Source organism: Girardinichthys multiradiatus, chromosome 22, assembly GCF_021462225.1.
Source record: "Girardinichthys multiradiatus isolate DD_20200921_A chromosome 22, DD_fGirMul_XY1, whole genome shotgun sequence".
NCBI classification, from domain to species: Eukaryota; Metazoa; Chordata; class Actinopteri; order Cyprinodontiformes; family Goodeidae; genus Girardinichthys; species Girardinichthys multiradiatus.
The window spans coordinates 7,061,635-7,075,089 of record NC_061814.1 but is presented as its reverse complement, the minus strand read 5'-3'; the positions used below and the strand labels follow the sequence as shown (position 1 = coordinate 7,075,089).

The 13,455-nt window shown below is 42.3% G+C and overlaps 1 protein-coding gene across 1 annotated transcript; it reads right to left on the bottom strand.

The window, feature by feature from the left end:
- Positions 1-7,552: 7,552 nt before the first annotated feature.
- tk2 (thymidine kinase 2) lies at positions 7,553-13,234 on the bottom strand. Its single transcript, XM_047350661.1, has 10 exons — positions 13,046-13,234; positions 12,897-12,934; positions 12,738-12,812; positions 11,295-11,348; positions 10,321-10,410; positions 10,149-10,222; positions 9,910-9,998; positions 9,382-9,461; positions 9,173-9,253; positions 7,553-8,932 (listed from the first exon to the last, which is right to left on the bottom strand). Exons 1-10 carry the CDS (start codon positions 13,176-13,178, stop codon positions 8,831-8,833), a joined length of 816 nt encoding a protein of 271 aa, XP_047206617.1. The 5' UTR covers positions 13,179-13,234; the 3' UTR covers positions 7,553-8,830.
- Positions 13,235-13,455: the final 221 nt, after the last annotated feature.

The window sequence follows — 13,455 nt, the reverse complement described above, 5'->3', positions numbered from 1 at the left end:
AAACACTTGAAAGGCATTTTCTGGGGTCACTTCCATAGGGCTCATTTTAATGCTGGAGTGGTAGGAATGGTTGTAGCTTCTAGCTAGGTTTTGCAGTACATCGACGTACCGCCGGGTATTGTTAGCTGTAAAATATCTCCACATCCTTGTTTTTAATGTGCGGTTAAATCTCTCGACCACTGAAGCTTTTGCTTCACTCGCTGTGGCAAAATGTTCAATACCGTGTTTCTCCATTAAAACCTTAAATTTCTTGTTAAAAATTTTTTACCGGCATCAGTCTGAAGTTTTTTGGGGATCTGACTTTCTGTAAAAACTGATTCAAATGCCTTTACCACCTCAGCGGCTGTTTTCCTCTTCAAAACTCGTACATACGCCCTTTTTGAAAAGATGTCAATGACTGTTAATAAATAATTATAACCATCATTTTCCATGGCCAGAGCTTGCATGTCACAGAGATCAGCCTGGAACTGCCTCAATGGTCTGGTGACAAAAACTCTGTTTCTCTGGAACTTTATTCTTGCAGGTTTATGTAGAGTATACGTATCTTCTCCTGATAAAAAATCTTTAACTTTTTCAACCGCAACCTTCTTTCCCGTTTCATCTTGCATAACCCTCCTCAGCCTATCTACACCCCCAAAACTTCCCGGATTTGAAGGGCTATAATATACTTTCTTCATCAGCCGTCTTCCTGCCATCTCTGCCTTATGCTCACTCTGCCGATTACTTGTTAAATAATGAGAAAAAACACACAGGAGGGTAGATTTATCCTTATTTTTTTATTTTATTTTTGTATTTAATATAAACAAAAAACAACCAGAAAACAAAATCAGATAAAATGCAGATGAATTCAAACACTACTAGCTTTTAAACAACACTTTTGGGAAAGGTTACTATGTTCCTACTTTAATTGTATTTAATAGTAAAAAGAAAAAAGAAGAAAAATCATATAATGCAGATTAACTAAAGTACTGGAATACTAAAAAAAAAAAAAAATGATACAACAAGTCATCAAACATGTGAGATCAGTTTGTCAGTCCATAGCACTCTGAAACAGAGTTAAGTTGTTTGAGATGTTTCTCATCGACCATGCGATCATAAACGTGCGCTATTGCACTGTGGATGCCTTGTACCGATTTCAGTTCATATAAAACCGTCTTGGCAATCGTCTTCACTCTGAAGTCATCCGCTTGTATGCTTCGAAGTACCAGAAGATTCTGAATAGCAGGAATGAGTTTGGGGGTTACGAGTCGTTGTACAATGCGTTGAAAGTTGACTTGGTAATAATCCTCCCCCAGTACCTCCAGGCAATGGTGTTGACGCTGGCTTGGGTGGTTCGTTATACATCCATAGCAGGTTTCTCTGAGATAGTTCAAAGAGGTTATGTTGAATAAATGAAGTATCGCTGTTTTCACCGTATTGATGAGGGTGGTTGAGAACCAACCGTCAATTTCGTCCTCCTGGTTACTCTCATCCTCTGCTGAAGGCTGAGGGTCCTCCATCGGTCCCAGGGTTTGTGTAGGGGCTTCGGTAGAGGGTGAGTAGCCGATGGCTACCTCCTCCTCCACGACCACCTTCATGTCTTCAGGCAGGACATTCGCGTCTACAGACTCAGCCATGAATAGCGGTGATGGTGAGCAGAGGTCTGGAGAAAGCGGTAGATATTTCATGTTGTATCCTGTAGGTGATGCAGGACTGAAGTGGTTCTCTGAGAATGAGGATGTTGAGGTGGATGGTGAGAAGAGGTCAGGGGAAGGCGGATGATATGGTCCAATGTTGAAGCTTTCATCGTGCTCAGGAGAGAAGTGGATCTCTGCTCGGTGGTTGTAGAGATCCCTGTATGGTGTCGGTCCACTCATTCTCAAGATACGATTCTCAGTGTCTGTGAGCTTGCAGTTATCTCCCCGTATATATATCATAGGAAGGGGCGTGTCCTCAGAAGAGGGTTCGTTCTAAACGTAAAACAGGAAACATCAGCGTTTTTTTCACTGACATGACATCGATCCAACTTCGTGACTTTTGGAAAAGGTCGGAAAGACGATGTCCAATTTCACTCATCTTCTCTGCCCAAGCTTCAAACGGCAGAGCCAGCATTGTCTTGAATACGCCGCAGTCTTGATTGAAAGCCTCTAACACAAACAGATCTGAGGGACTCGTCCGGTTGTTCCTGCGTCTGCTTGCCCGAAAAGACCAGCGGCCATTTGCTGTGGTTTTTGACCCCCACACTGCGCTAAAGAGAGGTTCTCTCTCAGCTATTTCAACATCGGATGGTATATGAAACATTCTCGCCCGTTTTACAGGTCGAGGAGACAGTTCATTTTCTTCTTCTTCTTCTTCCTCCCTCTCCTGCCTTGAGACTGTTTCAGGGCTATCATTAAGGTGCGGGATTGCAAGCTTTAACACAGCCCAGTCGCTGTGGGTGAGTGTACACAGAGCCAGTGATCCATTAAATACCTCATCTTGATCCAATTGATACAGGCAAAGCTCTCCTATTTCATACATGAAAATATAACCCCAGCTGCCAACCAGGCCATATGGCTCCAAAGACCATTCTTCCTGCAGAGTGTTGAACGGGGGTCTTTGTACCCTGCAGATGTAGTATGTTGATTTCTTAGGAGCATTCAATTCACGGGATGAATACTGGTAGACGGTCACTGGGGTTTCGCACAGAACTGACATACCTCTTGGCCGAACCGAGGTCTGATTTTCAACCATGGTTGTTGAAGTTGATGTTGGATCCTCATCATCGGTAGAGTATGTCACGACGGGAATTCCGATAGGTATCTTCGTTGAGGAAGTATATGATGCAGTTGCTTGTTCATCATCATCATCTTGGCACGCGTTGCGTTTCTCCTCCGCTTGACGATAAACTCTCTTAACTCTAGCCATTGTTGAACGGGTGTTCTTTTTTTCCAACGAATGCTGCATGTAAAGTGCAGAGTTTTATCTCTGTATTTAAAGTAAACACTAAGGCACACCCTATTGTTTTCATTGGGTTATTCAAGGTTTAACGATGCTTACAAACACACCCCCTCTATTTTTAATTGGTGCTGATGCCAAACAGTTTCCGATAATACTATATTTGTCTTGTTCTATTTATAACAAACACACCCCTGTGTTTTAATTGACTCATTTAAGGTATTGCCCCTAATGACGACAACCAATCAGCATCCACTGTTACGCCCCCCTTGGACACACCACCTGCTTGACCACGTGACCTCCTGCCCACATGGCAACCACATGGCGCCCATATGGCGCCCACCGGAAATCCCGCCCTCACCGGAAGTCCCACCCACCTGTCAAAAAGTTTGATGAAAGGGTGCACTTAAATTCTCTTATGTGCAACTGAATCCGCTACAAAGACAAGATATGTAATGTTGAAACGGATCAACCTTATTGCTTTTGGTAAATATTCACCTATTTTGAAGTTAATGCTTGCAACATGTTTTAAAAAAAGCTGGAACTGGGGCAATCAAAGACTGGAAATTTTCAGTAATGCTCAAAAAACACCTGTTTGGAACATTCTACAGGTGAGAACAGGTTCATTGGAAACAGGTGAGTTTCATGATTAGGTATAAAAGCAGCTTCTCCGAAAGGCTCAGTCGTTCACAAGCAAGGATGAGGCGAGGTTCACCACTTTGTGAATGACTGTGTGAGCAAATAGTCCAACAGTATAAAGAACGTTTTTCAACGTAAAATTGCAAGGAATTTATGGATTTAATAATCTACAGTTCATAATATGATCAAAAGATTTAGAGAATCTGGAGAAATCTTTGCATGTAAGCAGCAAGGCCGAAACCAACAATGAATGCCCGTGATCTTTGACCCCACAGGAGACACTGCATTAAAAACTGACATCATTCTGTAACAGACAATTACCATGTGGGCTCAGCAAGACGTCAGAAAACCATTGTCAGTTAACACATTTTGTCGCTACATCTACAGGTCCTTCTCAAAATATTAGCATATAGTGATAAAGTTCATTATTTTCCATAATGTCATGATGAAAATTTAACATTCATATATTTTAGATTCATTGCACACTAACTGAAATATTTCAGGTCTTTTATTGTCTTAATACGGATGATTTTGGCATACAGCTCATGAAAACCCAAAATTCCTATCTCACAAAATTAGCATATTTCATCCGACCAATAAAAGAAAAGTGTTTTTAATACAAAAAACGTCAACCTTCAAATAATCATGTACAGTTATGCACTCAATACTTGGTCGGGAATCCTTTGGCAGAAATGACTGCTTCAATGCGGCGTGGCATGGAGGCAATCAGCCTGTGGCACTGCTGAGGTCTTATGGAGGCCCAGGATGCTTCGATAGCGGCCTTTAGCTCATCCAGAGTGTTGGGTCTTGAGTCTCTCAACGTTCTCTTCACAATATCCCACAGATTCTCTATGGGGTTCAGGTCAGGAGAGTTGGCAGGCCAATTGAGCACAGTGATACCATGGTCAGTAAACCATTTACCAGTGGTTTTGGCACTGTGAGCAGGTGCCAGGTCGTGCTGAAAAATGAAATCTTCATCTCCATAAAGCTTTTCAGCAGATGGAAGCATGAAGTGCTCCAAAATCTCCTGTTAGCTAGCTGCATTGACCCTGCCCTTGATAAAACACAGTGGACTAACACCAGCAGCTGACACGGCACCCCAGACCATCACTGACTGTGGGTACTTGACACTGGACTTCTGGCATTTTGGCATTTCCTTCTGCACAGTCTTCCTCCAGACTCTGGCCCCTTGATTTCCGAATGACATGCAGAATTTGCTTTCATCCGAAAAAAGTACTTTGGACCACTGAGCAACAGTCCAGTGCTGCTTCTCTGTAGCCCAGGTCAGGCGCTTCTGCCGCTGTTTCTGGTTCAAAAGTGGCTTGACTTGGGGAATGCGGCACCTGCAGCCCATTTCCTGCACACGCCTGTGCACGGTGGCTCTGGATGTTTCTACTCCAGACTCAGTCCACTGCTTCCGCAGGTCCCCCAAGGTCTGGAATCGGCCCTTCTCCACAATCTTCCTCAGGGTCCGGTCACCTCTTCTTGTTGTGCAGCGTTTTCTGCCGCACTTTTTCCTTCCCACAGACTTCCCACTGAGGTGCCTTGATACAGCACTCTGGGAACAGCCTATTCGTTCAGAAATTTCTTTCTGTGTCTTACCCTCTTGCTTGAGGGTGTCAATAGTGGCCTTCTGGACAGCAGTCAGGTCGGCAGTCTTACCCATGATTGGGGTTTTGAGTGATGAACCAGGCTGGGAGTTTTAAAGGCCTCAGGAATCTTTCGCAGGTGTTTAGAGTTAACTCGTTGATTCAGATGATTAGGTTCATAGCTCGTTTAGAGACCGTTTTAATGATATGCTAATTTTGTGAGATAGGAATTTTGGGTTTTCATGAGCTGTATGCCAAAATCATCCGTATTAAGACAATAAAAGACCTGAAATATTTCAGTTAGTGTGCAATGAATCTAAAATATATGAATGTTAAATTTTCATCATGACATTATGAAAAATAATGAACTTTATCACAATATTCTAATATTTTGAGAAGGACCTGTACAAGTTAAAACTCTACAATGCAAAGAGAAAGCCATACATCAACAACACCAAGAAACACCGCTGGCTGCTCTGGACCAGATCTCATCTGAGATGGACAGATGCTAAGCGAAAAAGTTTGCTCTGGTCTGACGAGTCTGCATTTCAAATTGTTTTTGGAAATTTTGGACATCGTGTCCTCAGGGTCAAAGAGGAAAAGGACTATCTGGATTGTTATCAGGGCAAAGTTCAAGAGTCAGCATTTGTGATGGTATGGGGGTGTGTTAGTGCCCATGGCATCATGGGTAACTGGCACATCTGTGAAGGCACCATTAATGCTGAAAGGTACATACAGGTTTTGGAGCAACATCTGCTGCCACACAAGCAACGTCTTTTTCAGCAAGATGATGCCAAGCCACGTTCTGCATGAGTTACAACAGGATGGCTTCATAGTGAAAGAGTTCTGGTTCTAGACTGACCTGCCTGCAGTCCAGACACATTATGAAGCACAAAATATGACAAGAGATCCTGAACTGCTGAGCAACTGAAGTGGTTCATCAAGCAAGAAGGGGAACAAATTCCACCTACAAAGCTTCAACAAATCAGTTTCCAAACGCTTACAGTGTTATTAATAGGAAAGGTGATCTAACACAGTGGTAAACATGACCCTGTCCCAGCTTTTTATGTACATGCTCCAAGCATCAAATTATAAATGAGTGAATATGTGCAAAAAAACAAAGTTGATCAGTTTGATCATTAAATATCTTGTCTTTGAAGTGGATTCAATTGCATACACACTCACCGGCCACTTTATTAGGTACACCTGTCCAACTGCTCGTTAATGCAAATTTCTAATCAGCCAATCACATGGCAGATACTCAATGCATTTAGGCATGTAGACATGGTCAAGACGATCTGCTGCAGTTCAAACGGAGCATCAGAATGGGGAAGAAAGGTGATTAAAGTGACTTTGAACGTACCATGGTTGTTGGTGTCAGACGGGCTGGTCTGAGTATTTCAGAAACTGCTGATCTACTGGGATTTTCACGCACTACCATCTCTAGGGTTTACAGAGAATGGTTAGAAAAAAAGAAAATATCCAGTGAGCGGCAGTTCTGTGGGCGCAAATGCCTTGTTGATGCCAGAGGTCAGAGGAGAATGGCCAGACTGGTTCCAGCTGATAGAAAGGCAACAGCAACAGTAACAGTAACCAAGGAATGCAGAAGGGCATCTCTGAATGCACAACATGTTGAACCTTGAGGCAGATGGGCTACAGCAGCAGAAGACCACACTAGGTGCCACTCTTGTCAGCTAAGAACAGGAAACTGAGGCTACAATTCACACAGGTTCACCAAAATTGGACAACAGAAGATTGGAAAAACATTGCCTGTTCTGACGAGTCTCGATTTCTGCTGCGACATTTGGATGGTAGGGTCAGAATTTAGCGTCAACAACATGAAAGCATGGATCCATCCTGCCTTGTATCACGGTTCAGGCTGGTGGTGGTGTAATGGTGTGGGGGATATTTTCTTAGCACACTTTGGGCCCTTTAGTACCAATTGAGCATCGTGTCAACGCCACAGCCTACCTGAGTATTGTTGCTGACCATGTCCATCCCTTTATGACCACAGAGTACCCATCTTCTGATGGTTACTTCCAGCAGGATAACGCAACATGTCATAAAGCACAAATCATCTCAGACTGGTTTCTTGAACATGACAATGAGTTCACTGTACTCAAATGGCCTCCACAGTCACCAGATCTCAATCCAATAGAGCACCTTTAGGATGTGGTGGAACAGGAGATTCGCATCATGGGGACATGCAGCCGACAAATCTGCAGCATCTGTGTGATGCCATCATGTCAATATGGACCAAACTCTCTGAGGAATGTTTCCAGTATCTTGTTGAATCTATGCCACCAAGGATTAAGACAGTTCTGAAGGCAAAAGGGGGTCCAACCCGGTACTAGCAAGGTGTACCTAATAAAGTGGCCGGTGAGAGTAGGTTGAACAGGATTTGCAAATCATTGTATTCTGTTTTTATTTACAGTTTACACGACATCAGAACTTCATTAGAATGGGGGTTACAAAATGGATCAGTTTCTTTTCAAAACATTTCATTATAAAACAGTGGAAAGTTTGACAAAATCTAAGGTTAGTTGCATGTCTGAACGTTTTCCACTCCGCAGAGATTTTGTTATGACTGTTTTAAGATGATCCAAGCAGCCTGCAAGAACATACGTACAGACAAACTGTCTGCTCCCCTGGCAAAGATCTGGAAAAGGTCTTCAAATATTTTCATCTTTTATTACAGCAGCATAACATCAAAATGAATACAGTGGAAAACAAAAGCTTGACAGTATAACAAAATTACTGGTGGCACAGTGGTTGGTATCCCTAACAATCCCTTTAAAATTAATGTAACTGAAAACTTTTTTATTTCTACTTTTTGAGTTGAGTAACCCATGACTATTTCCCTGGAGTTTCATTTAGGACATGACACAGAGACCTCTTTCTTCTAGCCCCCAGAACAACCAGCATACTCCATGTGCCAAGCTGTTGTTTGACGTTCCTGTTCTACCATCACAAAATTAAACGTGGTGTTTGTTAAACCCTGCAGCAACCTCAACAGGAACTGTGAGCGTTTACCAGATAAAATTCAAAAAGAGCTTTTCAGCAAAAAAAAATTTAAAACCCAGTTTGTGGGAAATAAAGGATGAATGTGTGGAAAAGCACACTAGGGGATCTACGCTGTGGGTCCAGGGAACACTTAAGAGTGCATGGCATCATGAACTCCCTGAAAAACTAGATTTTAAAGAAAAATCTGGTGGGGTCTACCAGCAAACTGATAATGCTTCTTCATCAGGCTTTTCAACATGATAAAGACTTAAATCACATGGCCAACAAAGAAAGTTGTTGTGTATTAACATCCGGCGTTCCAATAATTATTCCACCAGGGATTTAATTAAAAATTATTAAATTCTTTCCATGGGTTGAATGTATTCAGATAAAAAGATGAGGTTTTCTACATTTTGTACTGTGATATTATGCTGCTGCAATAAGATTATTGTTAAAAACTATTTGTTTCAATGCAATTTGAAAATCTTTACCAGGGAAGCCAGCAATTTTATCCCAGTAGGTACATAAGCAGCATTGATGTTTGGTCCACAGTTGTCCAATTTGCAATTAAAACAAACTAAATGTAATTCAGACATCTAAAAAGTTTTGTAGCAGCTTAAGATACAGTAATAAACTACTCAAACAGATCTGCACACAGATCTATGTTCATCCATGGCAGTGTTTCAGAGTGTGTGATGTTTTTTGGTGCTAGCTGTTAGAATCTTCTCACGATGCTCCTCATACTTGTGCAGCATCTTTTGGAGGTCATGGTCAGCAGGGATGACCTGGAAAACACATTTTTCAGAAATAAGACAAAGAGCAGACAGACTCAACCAGTCCTAAACTACCTCTGCCAAACATCTGCCTTCCATGATTTAACTGTGACATTTCTCCAGAGTCCTCACTCATATAGTTAAAGGATGCCCACAGTGTGAATAGGATGGAACAGAGAGTGGATCAGACAATCTGCTGCAAGTGAGCTGAATGGACAGCAAAGATCTGCCTGCAAGTGATCACTTACTCACCAAAACAGGAGCAGGAACTGGAGAGGAGCTGCCCTTAATGAGCCAGTCCTCATACAGCTGATGAATGGACTCCAGATACTCCTGGTGGACACACACAAACACACACACGGTAGAGGCTGAAACCATGAAACAATTGCCTTGAAGCTGAGTAGATCCAGCCTGGATCAGTGACATGAAGCTATGTGCTCTGAGCTTCGAGAAGTTCTCACCAGTGGAATGACTTTCTCCTCCTCTCTGCATCTCTGCTTTAACCTCTCATGGCAGGTGCGAGGAGATGTCTGCAGGTAAACTAGAGCCAATGAAACAGTCAGAGAACATGTATCAGAAGATATTGGAACCAAATGTAAGAGAAGCATCTGTGTGGTTCTTTAGCCCGATTACAACACAGGTCCTCACACAAAGAGCTTATACAGGGTTACAGAACCTCATGGGCTTAATCTTCTCTTGAAGCTCAATCATTTCCTTGGCAGCCGGTATAATCAGACTGTACCGTGTATTTGTCAGACTGAATCTCCAGCATGCTAAGACTTGCTGTCTTTGTACTGCAGCTAGTTTGATGCTTTTCTTAAATGAGATTTTTTGGCCTCTAATAAAATGTTGATCAACATTCAGTGAAAGTTTAAAGTAAAACTTGCTGATTTCAGAGGAAACAGCTCAGCACCTTCAGTTAGCAAACAGAGTTCATCATAACTTCATCAAAGTGTTTGAATTTCATATATCAAACTGAATTTTCTTACCAATCAGGTCGACTGGGAGGGAAATGTTTGTGGTGATCCAATCAAACCACTCGCTTAGAACAACATAGTCCACCTCCGGCATTTTCCCACTGATAGGAGGGGTAAATACAGAACGATCAGTCCTCTGTCACCAGAAATCCAGAGCCATCTAACTATTTTATTGTCATTTACGGCTTTAGCAGTTTTGTTTGTTTTTTGGTCAGATCAGGTTTTAGAATCTGAGGAAAACACAACAGTACCTCCGTAAAAGATTCTCCACAAAGATGTACTTGGCACTGAAGATAGACCGTTCCATCATGGTGACAGGAGCAGCCTGAAATCATAAAGAATCCATCAGATTTCCTAATGGGTCATTCCTCACCAGCAGGTTTGACACCATTATCGTCTGCCCCTAGCTAGCAGTGCACTTACAGTGGCTGACAGGTGTTTATCCAACATTGTGAGCTGAATGTACGTCTGCAGAGTGATGCCCCATCGCTGAGGGTCCTGGTACATCAGGGCCTGCAGATACAGGGGTGAGAACATGGAAAGTTCCCCTCAATAGACCTAACTGAAGAGGTGCAAGTATGCTTTGGAGGACTTTGACCTTTGCATACTTTCTGCCTAGTAGGTTCATTTATCATGCTGGGCAAAAGTACTGTTTATGCTACAGCCACAGAGTTCAATGCACTTTATTGGGGTTTTATATGGTAGACAAACACATGGTAGCACATAGGTGTGAACAGGAAGGAAACTGATGTATGGTTTTCAATATTTTATAAACAAAAATCTAACCTGGGAGCATTTGTAGTTACCCCCTTTAAAATGACACCCCAAAATGAAATCCCTCTGGCAGATTAAGGCTTAAAGTCATCTTTTAATGTGGCCATCGTTTTCCTTCTGACTGGAAATAATAATAATATTTTGGATTGGCCCAGTCAAATAGAATTAATAGAGAATTTGTGGAGAGATCTAAAGATTGGGGTGATGGTTCGGAGGCCTTGCAACCTCAAAGACGTGGAGCTCATTATCAAAGATAAATCATTAAAATATCAGAGGAAACCTGAAAAAAGCTGCTTTAACAGTTAGAAGAACAGTCATGCAATTTCTGGTTAAAATATGAATAAAAGTTAAATCATTCTTTTCAAAATGATCCTCCTTTTGCATGTCTCCTTTTGCATGTTTTAATTATCTTTTAACAGCTATCGGTTTCATTTCCTTTTAGAATCAAACTTATTGGTTTATTGAAAATCAGTTTTAACTAGGTTGGGTTCTATAAAACAGGGTATGAACTGGACCTGTTCGTCTTGTAAGGCTTGACATCATTATTATTTTTTTCTAATTTAGCGTAGTCTAAATAAACTGAAATGAGTGGAGTTATTTAGAAAAATTATGTAGTTAATTACCAGAGGATTGTGTCCATGGACATCCCTCCATTTAGAAACTGGTTCTGTCTGGACCTGGGACAAAGCAGACCAGAAAACAGACAGACTTTTAAATGAACTTACCTACTGAGCTTGTTCTAAAAGAACACTGCAGACAACCAACTCTGGGGGTTCAAAAGCAACACCTCCAAAGATGGAATCAAGAAAGCTCTCAGAGAAGGTCTGTGTACGAAATAAATCATCGTTTGAGTTGGAATTCCGAATGCCTTGAAGACCACGGCCCGTATTCACCAAGAATCCTAAGACTAAAAGTAGATCCTACTGACGTCATTCTAAGAAAAATCATAGAATTTTTCGAATTCTACAATTTTTCTAAGTATTTTCCCTCGGTAAGATAAAAGTTATTCACGAAGCATGTTAGACCTTAAGAGATCTCCTAACGTGAGGAAATGTTTAGCGTAGCGAGGAGAACTTTTAGTGAGCCCAAGAGCGTCTTAAGCCAAGAAGATGGCGGAAAGACCGAGAGAAAGGAGAGATATTCTCTGAACAATGAATAACAGCGAATTAATAAAACTCTACCGGCTCGACCGCGCAGGGATCCACGCCCTTAGTAGTCAAATAAATAAGGACATAAACTCCTATAACAATCATACAATTATCAATATAGAGATCAGATAAACTTTATCATCCCCCTAGGGTGAAATTAAATTGTTTCAGCGGCAGGACAGAATAAAGGTCAACCTCTAGTGAGGTAATATTAGAAGGGATAAATAAATAATACAATAAGTATTTGCTGTATTGTACATGATGATGTCAGCAGCCTAAATGGTCATCTCCAATGCTCCCCGTCTGTGGAGAAGTTCTCTGGTGTGCTGCTATCTCCTCTCTAGCTTCTGAATGCAGCAGAAACCAGAGCTGCTCACATTCCAGGCTGGTGCTGAAAGCAGAGGGAACGACGCAGTGATCTGCTGGGAATGTCTGTTTGTTCCCACCTGTAACCCAGGACCAAATCTACCTTTCAACACTCCTCTCTTCTCCTCCATCAGCAGGCTCTGCTCCTCTGTTCAGTTCGGTTTTCTCACCTTTTTTCTTCATTTTGTTTTGGTCATTTTACCAAACTAAACCTCATTATACAAGAAGGAGATCACAGTAAAATGCTGATCACTCCAAGCAATGAGTCCTTGGCAGGAACGTTCAGGCTACGCTAGGAGCTCTCTGAGAGACTCGGACAGTCTTGGTGAATATGGGCCCTGAATTCTAACTGGTTTATTTCCCACACAGTGAACACCAGACAGCTGCCATCTAGGCCCATATCCCTCTCCATGTCTGACACATGCAAACCACACTGATTTATTTATGTTTTAGTTCCTGTGAGAAATAAAGATTATATCCTCTAAACTCAGTAGATTCACACTTTCACCATCATTTGACGACAGTGTAGAACCTCTACGTTATTTGAGATACCTCGATGTTGCTGGTTTTGCTGAAATACTCCAAACACGTAGTCTTGCCACTTGCTATATTCCCCTCAACGCAGATCTGGAATCGATGAACAGATACACACGTCAGCATTATGCTGTAGACAAAGAAGAATCAGTGTCAGGGTAACCGGGGGAGGCTCACCACAGTCTTCCTACTGTCTCCGTTCCGCACCAGCTTCCCTTGAAATGAAGACAACATAGTGAGAGAGACGTCTGCTTCTGGACTCTGTTACATCAGCAAGTTACTGAGAAAGGTTCGGGCGTTTTCAGGTTCAGTGAGCCCCGACACACCTGCAATAACCATCTGGTTCCGGCTGTGAGCTCCCGTCCGGATCCCTCTGGTTGTTCCGCTCCGAACAGTCTGAACCACCGGACGGCGAGCTGGCATGAAGTTGAGCAATAACCGGACAGGAGCTGCTGTCATCTTCTACCGCATCCTTTCCTCGCGACTTCTTCTGCTTCGCTTTGTAGGTGGTGGGCAAAACACTTAAGGTGTGCACCACCGCCACCAAGTGGAATGAAGTGTGGTTCATGACGGTTTAATGTCTGAGCTACAGGGGTTGGACAATGAAACTGAAGCACCTGGTTTTAGACCACAATAATTTATTAGTATGGTGTAGGGCCTCCTTTTGCGGCCAATACAGCGTCAATTCGTCTTGGGAATGTCATATACAAGTCCTGCATAGTGGTCAGAGGGATTT

Bases quoted from the DNA above. Each gene is read 5' to 3' on its own strand.
- tk2 (XM_047350661.1), bottom strand. From the start codon at position 13,178: ATGACAGCAGCTCCTGTCCGGTTATTGCTCAACTTCATGCCAGCTCGC. The intron at 12,935-13,045 runs GTGTGTCGGGGC...CTTCATTTCAAG, and splicing joins GAACCAGATGGTTATTGCAG to GGAAGCTGGTGCGGAACGGA. The intron at 9,254-9,381 runs GTGAGAACTTCT...TGTGTCCACCAG, and splicing joins AGGAGAAAGTCATTCCACTG to GAGTATCTGGAGTCCATTCA.